Source organism: Natrix helvetica (assembly GCF_964273705.1).
Source record: "Natrix helvetica genome assembly, chromosome: 5".
Lineage (NCBI taxonomy): Eukaryota > Metazoa > Chordata > Lepidosauria > Squamata > Natricidae > Natrix > Natrix helvetica.
Genome location: NC_138551.1, coordinates 79,648,390 through 79,657,810, shown reverse-complemented (window position 1 = coordinate 79,657,810; position 9,421 = coordinate 79,648,390). Strand labels below are relative to the sequence as shown.

Here is a 9,421-nt window from a genome sequence, read left to right as displayed (position 1 = left end):
TCGTGTGCGCATACACAGTAGGTAAAAATTGCTTCTGCACATGTGCAGAAGCAAAAAACAAGATGGCGGCACCTATGGCGCTGCTGATAGAACTGTTCGGATGCGTGGGTGGCCAAGTTACTACCTATTCAGCCGAACTGGTAGGAACCCACCTTTGAGATACACATATACCAGGACTGTAAAGATTACAAGACTTAAAGAATGTAAAAGGAGCACTTTTTAGAGCTTTGCAGATGTGAAGCACTCACCTCAAAGTATTCAAGTAGCAATGTCCTTTGGAAATCATACAGGGCTGCTTCAAAGGCTGTCCTGTGTCACTCCATTTATTGCCCCAGCAGAAGTATCTGTAGTTAACCAAATTTCTCATTTAGCATTTGTACATAATGCTTTTCATTAGGCGTATCTAGTATGAATATATATATTTCAGAACAACATTGGTAATTACTGCCTTGTTTTATAGATGTTTCACCCTGTGGATGCTGATTGCTATGACAGCTATACAAGGAAATTTGAGTTCAGAAGAAGTGAATGGCAAAACGTTTATGAATCCTGAATCATTTATGAATATAGTAAGTTGAGTTCTTAGAATCATAATCAGTACCCATCCAACCATGTTAGACAGGATGGACCTGCTTCTACTCCCTTCTTTTAAACACTATCATCTTATAGCTGGGATGACGAACCTATGGCACGTATGCCAGAGGTAGCATGCAGAGCCCTGTCTCTGGGCATGCACGCAGTCGCCAGTTGCTCCTTTGGTTTCTGGTGCGTGCATGTGTGCTGGCCAGCTGGTCTTTGTGCATGCCGGAGTGCTGGAAACCTGAAGATCAGCTGGTCTTCCAGTTTCTGGTGCTCTGGCATGCACATGCATTCAAGTTTGGGCACATAGTGCTGAAAAAGTTCACCACCACTGCCTTATAGGATCTAAGAAGTGTGTCTTTTCTATGGCAGCCTCTGCCCTATGGAATGCTATTCTCCCTGAAATTTGGCAGTCTTCTACCCTCCTAACCTTCTGAACAGACTGAAAACTTGGTGTTTTCCTTTAGTGAGGAGACTGCAAGTCCAGAATATTCAGATAACAGATATCTCCCCAATTCACTCAATTCTAAGAAAGAGAAGGAGGTTGAGCACAATCAGAATTACCAGATTCTTTTTATTAGAGTGTTTCTCAACAACAATCACTCCAGCTTGCCTGTGGAATTGATTTACTCAACTGATCAAATTAGTGGGGCTGACACAAAGGGAAGCACAGTGGTCCCAAGTGAGTGGATGTAGGTTTAAACCTTTAAAGCAGGGGTCTCCAACCTTGGCAATTTTAAGCCTGGCAGACTTCATCTCCCTGAATTCCCCAGCCAGCTTAAAGTTGCCAAGGTTGGAGATCCCTGCTTTAAAGCAGCGGTCACTAACTGGTGGCCCATGAGAAAATTTTCGTGATCCGCAGAAAAATCTTTGCATTTTTGCATTTTTTAATACTGCACTAAATCAGGGATCCTCAAACTATGGCCTCTGGGCCAGATACGGCCCACCAAAGCAATTATTCCGACGCACTGACGGGATGGGATTTTTCAGGCACTTAGCTCAGCTGCCTGGTAAGTAGCTCCAGCCCTCCCTCCCTCCCTGGGAGTCCAGGTCCTTCAATGAGTAATGCACAAAACCTCTCTTCAAAAGACAGAGTTTGCAGGGGACCAATCTAGTCCCTGGCCTGGCTATAAGACAAACATTCATTCTTGGCTATATTTGAAATTCCTAGCTGCAATGGACAGCAAACCTAGGGTTGACCCTGGGCGCTTCTCTCCACTAACAGGCAGGCAAGCTAAGTGCCTGAAGGACCCCATCCCATCACTAATTCATATTAGTGATCCACGGGAGTTAAAATTATGAATTTAGTGGTCACTGAGGTGCGAAAGGTTGGTGATCCCAGCTTTAAAGGATTCACATTGTAGAGAGAATCACCCTCCCCAAAAGGAACAACCTGTCCCACAGAAACCAAGCGATTAGTGCAGAAGCCTCAGAATAAAAAGACTCTCAAAAAAAAAAAATACAACTCGACCGCTCAGCTAAGCAAAATAGCTCAGGCAAGCTGATAGAAGCCTTCCACAACTTGCAGTGATGGGTTGCAGGCGGTACACTCCGGTATGGGCGTACCAGTCCCGCCAGGAGCACTGGGTACGGTTCTGGTACAGTGCTCCGGAGGGCCCACCCGTCTGCCTGCCCTCCTTACCTGTATTTGAGCTCTTTGGTGCTTCCACGCACAGAACGTACGGTGCCTGCACGACGCTCCACCAAGCACCTGGAGTGTCGCAGAGCTTTGCAGGAGGTAAGGATGCATTGCGCACTGCATGCATGTACGCGCATGTTGCACATGTTCATGTGGTGGACGCCAGGCCCCGTTGCACCGTACCGGTTGTAATGGGATCCGGAACCCATCACTGACAACTTGATACATTGCAACTGTTTAAAAGGGAAACTGAAATGGCAGGAATGCAGCAAGGAGCATCTTCCACGCTTTAAACTGAGGCAATCAGAACTGATAGGTTTAAGCTAGCACAACACCAAAGCCTACAGGGGAAATTGATATACCAAAAGACACAACATTAAAGTAATCAAATACTTCATCAAGCATCTCAATGACAAAAGCTCAGAAGGGTATAAAAATCATCATCATGCCACAGCCCTTAAAACAGCACGATACCTCTAAAGGGGCACCAAGTGTTTGGGACATGGACCTAGGAACACACTTTGTGTCGCAGGTTATTACTCATGTCTTCCAGGCCCTAGGGATCACCCAAAACTTTCATTCACCCTGGCACCCTTGCTCATTGGGGTGTTTGTGTGTGTGTGTGTGTGTGTGTGTGTCTGTGTGACAACAGAGTGAGGACTAAAGACCTTATTGGTCAAACACTGTCAGGAGACCCACCTCCCATGGCCCCAAGCTTTCACCATAGCATTGTTTCATCTGAGAACAAGACCACACCAAGACCTAGGCATGTCCCCATTTGAGCTTCTTTTTGGCCGACCTTCACACTCCTTGAGTTTAGAGAGGCGGAATGTGGTTCTATCTTCCTATCTTACAGCCTTACATTAGAGACTCCGGACCCTGTGGAAACAAAGCACTCTAACTCAAACGTTACCGCTGGAAGAAGCTCTTCACCCCTTCAAGCCACGAGACTGGATCTAGGTTAGGTCCTTTACCAGAAAAAGTCTGTTGCAACCAAGGTGGAAAGAAACCTTCCAGATCCTACTAACCACCCAGGCAGCTGTCAAAATCACAGAAAAGAGACATTTGGATACTTTGGACTCGCGTAAAGCCAGCTGTTCTCAACCACAGCTGAGAACCAACAGCAACGCCAAAGGTGCCACCCCTTCGACTCAGAAACTGAGGAGTTGGCACCACAGACTTTTTTTTAAGACTGAAGGAAATGGGGGGAGGGACTATGAGGTGGAAAAACATTGCTAAGATGAATTGTATATTTGTATTTGTAACCTATGCGAGAGGATTTTTAGAACCCAACCTTCTTCTTGACAAGGGAAACATCTGGGAGTACTTAGCACAGGAGGTGCTAAACACCTCTGACTTCTGCCTAATGGGGGGAAGGTCTGTAAAAGACATTCTGACCACATGCCTGTTAGGGGTAGCTTCAGGACCATGGACTATAATAAATGACACCAAGCTCAGAAATTTTCCTCTTGCGGCCACATACTCCACCATCTTTGACTGGGGCACCAGCTCCAACCTCAGGGATAGAAGTATGTATACCTTACGCATAGCCACAGTCACCAATTCGGTCACATGCTTTCAATTAGCAGGCTGCCGAGCTCCCAGGGCCCCCACTTGTCAAAATCTCAGCAACACCGAATTGACCTGTAGCCACATTGAAACGATTCCTTTTTCATACAGCCATGTGAAACTTCCCCCAGGCTGGTTCCTGCTATGTGGGATAAAGGCTTATTCCTACCTGCCAGCAAACTCTACTGGGGGGCCATGCACCCTAGGACGGTTGACCATGTTAATGCCTTCACTGCAGAAATGGCAGACGAAAGAACTTCAGTCTCTAACTTCAGACTGCTATTCAAAAACTTCACTATTACCCAAAACTGAATATGTGGCACTAGCGGTGTCACTGGCAGGGGTGCCAGCACTTGCACTCCACAATCCCAGGAACTTAAACAGTCTGGCATGCACCCTAGCCAAGAGTCTAAATTCTACCTCCCAAGCATTGGATGCCTTAAACCAAGAACTGAGACAGGTCGAAGATGCGACACTTGAAAATCGAGCAGCCATTGATTATCTGCTATTAAGACACAATCATGGCTGCAAAGAGTTTCACAGTATGTGTTGCTTTAATTTGACTGAGCAATCAGAACTCATAGAAAATGATATTAGGCACCGAAAGGAATTAGCGGAAAATATTGAGTATGATACTTTCCCCTTTGAATTATCTGGACTCTTCTCATGGTTGACAAACTTCAATTGGCCTAAAGTTCTCATTGCGGGGACTGTTACAGCAACTGTTGTGGGATTTTTCCTCTGCTGCGTCTGCCATTGTATTTCTCCATGCCTCAAGTGTCAAAGAACCTGCCTTTCAACTGTCCCAAAAACAAAGGAGAAGGCAATCCAGGTTTCTTTAATGATGCCCCAGACAGACAGCAGGTACCAAATTTATGCAGACAGGACTGATAGGATTAAACTAGCAGAGCACAAAAGCCCACTAAAGTTGCATCCACCTCCCTTCCCCAAGGTCCAGCTTGACCCCTTCCTTCCCCAGGGGAAATTGACATCCCTTAAGACACACTGTTAAACTAACCAAACACCCCATCAGGCATTTCAACCACAAAAGCTCAGAAGGGTATAAAAACCATTACACACACCTCCTGGTCAGCCAGCTGGCCTGGAACCCAATGCTGTTGTCACTGCAATCCTCTGGCTTTCCTGCAGCTAGCTTCCAAGTCACTCATTCCGTTCTCATATTGTCCTGGCTTTAGGGAACGAAAATGAAGATTTTCTTCTCACTACATATTAGCAAAATAAATCTTTTATCAAAGAAACAAGGGGGCGTGACAATACTTTTTAAACCTACTTGATGGCAGTTTAAAGGTTGAAATTTTCATTTTCAGTTCTACCCCTAAGTAAGGTGACATGAAGCTTGCATTCCAGTTCATCTGAAATATTCTGCCTCGTGTTAAATATTCTTGGTTAGGCATAGTCTTATTGTCTGAGGAGTTAGCAACACTTGAGTGCTTCTGGGCCTTGAAGTTCATTCAGGTTTGGAGGGCAGATTACTAGGCAGATTAAGAAGTCATAAAGCATCTCAGAAGGAGGCAATGCCAAATTTCTCCTTAATTGCTGCCAGGATTATAATGTAGGGTATGGCCAAAAAAAGTCAATATGGCAGTCACAACAGTGGTTCAAAGCTCTGCTATGCAAGATACATAAAAAACTAGTTTGATCACAGTTGTAGTCATCGTCTTGACTTTTTACCCCAGACTATGGACACTCCAGTATTGACAAGAAAACACAATATATCTGTATAATCACCAGACATTGATCTTGATTCAATAATATCTGATTTTTTTTTTTAAAAAAATAAAAAATCCTCATCAATTCAATTATGATTAAAGTAGTTTTCTGTTGTAATCATTTCCTAGATGATTTCTGGGTTGGCCCATGCATGTTCATTGTACCAGAATCCATTCTACATGATAAACTTGTCTTTCAATCTTTACAGAGTGAAAAAATCAGATATTGGGGATATTATTGTGAAGAATACGAGATTCTTACAGAAGATGGCTATTACCTAAGTGCGAACAGAATTCCGGGAGGTAAAATAAAAACCAAAGCAGAAACAAAAATTTAGGGTCTGGATACTTTTGGGGAAACAGAGCAGTCTTGTTTATTCACATCAACCCCTCTTCCTTGTATTTCTTGAAGAAAAACAGTATCGAAATGCAACTTCCAATCCAACACAGTTTTATGCAATTCTGATTCTATGAACCTTATTATTAAGAATCTGACATAAGAAGTGCTTTTTTTTCAGGCAATAAGTCTGCTATATTATTAATGCACGCACTCGTTATGGAAGGTAGCGTGTGGGTATCAAATTTACCCCACCAGAGCCTGGGCTTCATACTAGCCGATGCTGGATATGATGTATGGATTGGAAATAGCAGAGGAAACTTCTGGTCTAGAAGACACCAAGACCTTTCAGTTAACGAAACAAAATTTTGGAATTTCAGGTTAGTATTTAAAATGTAGCTCTTACTCAAGCGGGTTATCAGTTTATTGATTATTCAACCAATTAATCCATTCAAAGGTCAGTGAAAGAACACCCAGTGCAAATAATCAGGAATTCAGGCAGTTCAAATGATTATAGGCTTATTGCAAGCTAAAGCTCTCTAAAAGAATCTGAATTACTCGGACAGTCAAAGCAAATAGGCAAACTGATGGCGAATCTTTTCAGCACAAACCGGAACGCAAGTTCATGTGCACCAGTGGTGGGATTTAAAAATATTTACCATTGGTTCTCTGACATGGCTTGGTGGGTATGGCATGGCTTGGTGGATATGGCTTGGTGGACGTAGCAGGGGAAGAATACTGCAAAATCCCCATTCCCTCCCAATCAGCTGGGATTCAGGAGGCAGAGAATAGATGGGGGCAGGGCCAGTCAGAGGTGGGTCTCTGAACTATTCAAAATTTCTGCTACCGGTTCACCAGAACTGGTTAGAAACTGCTGAATATCACCTCTGATGTGCGCATGCCGGAATGCCGGAAACCTGAAGACCAGCTGGCCGGTGTGAGCATGCCTGTTTTTGGCCACTTTTTGGGCATTTTCAGGTTGTTGTTTGGCCATTTTTCTGCAGTTTTCAGGCCATTTTCCAGTGCTCTGGCACCCGCAAAGATCAGCTGGCTGGTGCTTGAACATGCCAGAAACCAAAAGAGCAGCTGGTGATGGCACGAATGCCCACAGAGATTCTCTAGTGTTAGATAAGTGATAGTAAGTGTACCACTACCATATCCCAGCCAAAAAGCTTATTAAATATAGAACCAGATCATTGGTAATATTCTGGATGAGTGCCGTCTTCTCAATCAATAGTCCTAGGAAATGCATATTTGAAACTGAGCAGATTTGGTGATTCCAAGAGATAATTTTATGTAGAGATCTTAACGCTCCTTCAGTCACCAAGAAGCAAGTATTTGTAATCTTCAATATACTCTTGTTTGCTGGCATCAATGAAGCAGTGATAAGCTTTGGGGCTGAACGGTGTGTATACAAAACTAAAGCATGACAATTCAGCCCAAAAGTTCTTCACTGCTTCACTGCTCTTCCTTAACAATGGGTTAATCGTGGTTTAATGGGCCAGGAGGAATAAGAGTCAAGGAAGCCCATATCTCTTCTGACATTCTATTAAGTACTATTGTGATTGCTAATTGACAGTTGTATTCAAACTTGCTTTGTTGCAGTTAGCAATTACCTGTCCTAAAAAGCATTTATATCTTCTCTTCCTCCAGATCGATTTGTTGTTTGCGTATTCCGTTGGTTAAATATACTTGTTAATGATTTGCAAGGGGGAAAGCCATAGCACATGATTGAATGACAGATAGTTTTTATCCAAGATAATCTGTGTTCAGGCTGGTCATTCAAGTCTCCCAATACTTGCTGATGTAATTGCCCTTCTTCTCTTTCTTTCCACCTTTCCCAGAATTAAAGATTTCTCCAGTTCCTTGCATAATGTGTCCAAAGCAGGGGTGGAATTCAGCAGGTTCTGAAAGGTTCTGGAGAACCGGTAATGGAAAGTTTGAGTAGTTCGGAGAACCGGCAAATACCATCTCTGGCTGGACCCAGGAATGGGGTGGGAATGGAGATTTTGTAGTATCCTTCCCCTGTCATACCCACCAAGCCAAGCCCACAAACTAAAAACATTTGAATTTTACCACTGGTCCAAAGTAATATAGTTTGAATCTCTGCCCCATGGGAGAACTCTGGGTCAATTAGCACACAACACAACATATATTTTACTCGGCATCTTTACATTTGCAGTTTCCATGAAATGGGCATCTATGACCTTACTGCCATGACCGAGTTTATTCTACAGAAAACTGGACAGCAGAAAATCTTTTATGCTGGTCATGCTTTGGGATCTGCAATAGGTAGGATGATGATTTGCTGTTCTTCTTATGGGAAGGTTTTTCTACTGTTGGTGATACCTGTAAAATCACTAATCAATTTCAGAGAAAAACTGTTGCCAGATATATGCTATCTCCCAAATTGGTGTCAGAGAGATTGATCCAGTGTTGAAATCACTTTTGGCTGTTTGAAGAATGGAGATGCCATCCTAGCAATGACCAAATAGTTTAAGTGTCAATACCACATATGTGCATTTTCTCTATCTTGAGCAGTCTAGAGTTTTACACTCTAGAGCCTAGAACTGTGATGGCTAACCTTTTTGTCGATGTATGCCGAAAGCAGCCTGCACGTGTGACAGCGCGCACATGCATGCCCACACCCATAAGGCAATGCATGTGTGATATCCCCATGCCCTGGGCCCCTGCATATGCGCACATGGGCTCCCCCCACCCTGTTTTGGGCCTAGCGGGCCTCTCTGCAACCTTCTGGGACCAAAGTGGGGCATGCCTTCTGGGACCAGAAACATGCACTGTGCTTCCCCCCGCGCATGTACACCCATTTCCCACATGCATCCTGCCCCCCACATATGTGGGAGAGCCCCAAAAATCAGTTGGCCAGTGGGAGGTGTGCGCACATGCGTGGTAGAACTGAGCTAGGCGACAGCTTGTGTGCCCATAGAGAGGGCTTTGCATGTCACCTGTGGCATGCATGTCCTAGGTTCGCCATCACAAACCTAGAACATAAAAGTCATTTTTTTCTTCTGAGAAAAGAGCCAATCGCTAGTTCGCATTTGTTTTCTTTCCTTTTTCCTGATTCCCCCCCCCCTCCAGATAACTCATGATGCATATATCTTTGCCCAGCCAGTACCATTTTTAATTCAACGTTGCTAATCCCACAGTCTCTCTCACCATTTGGAAAATTATTTTTATTAAAGCCAGCTGGAATCTCTTTTTAGATCACGTCACACTTGTGATCACATCAAACTCAGAATGAAAAGTTGAAGTCTCCTTCCTCACCCTTATTGACTCCTGAAATGAATTCCTGAATTGAGGGTAGAAGGAATAATGTATGAATGAGAAGAAATTATATACGAATGAGTTAAACATATATTCTATTGGCAAATATGAGGTCAGACATGAGAGCTTTCCATGAGGTGATACAAATTACAAAAACAATGGTATGAAATTAGAAAGAAAGCATTTCATGAACAGAGTTATTTTCAAGAAAGTTAATTTTATGGATTTATCTTACATTGGTCTTGCTTTCCAGGTTCTATGCTCATCTCCTGGTATCTTTTC

General features: G+C 43.5%; 1 protein-coding gene across 1 annotated transcript; it reads left to right on the top strand.

The window, feature by feature from the left end:
* Nucleotides 1–484: 484 nt before the first annotated feature.
* Nucleotides 485–8,061, top strand: LOC309392670 (lipase member M-like; the record flags this gene model as incomplete). Its single annotated transcript, XM_081954098.1, has 4 exons — nt 485–569; nt 5,727–5,820; nt 6,036–6,234; nt 8,037–8,061. Coding segments are annotated over exons 1-4 (399 nt in total), but the record flags the coding sequence as incomplete, so codon positions are not given.
* Nucleotides 8,062–9,421: the final 1,360 nt, after the last annotated feature.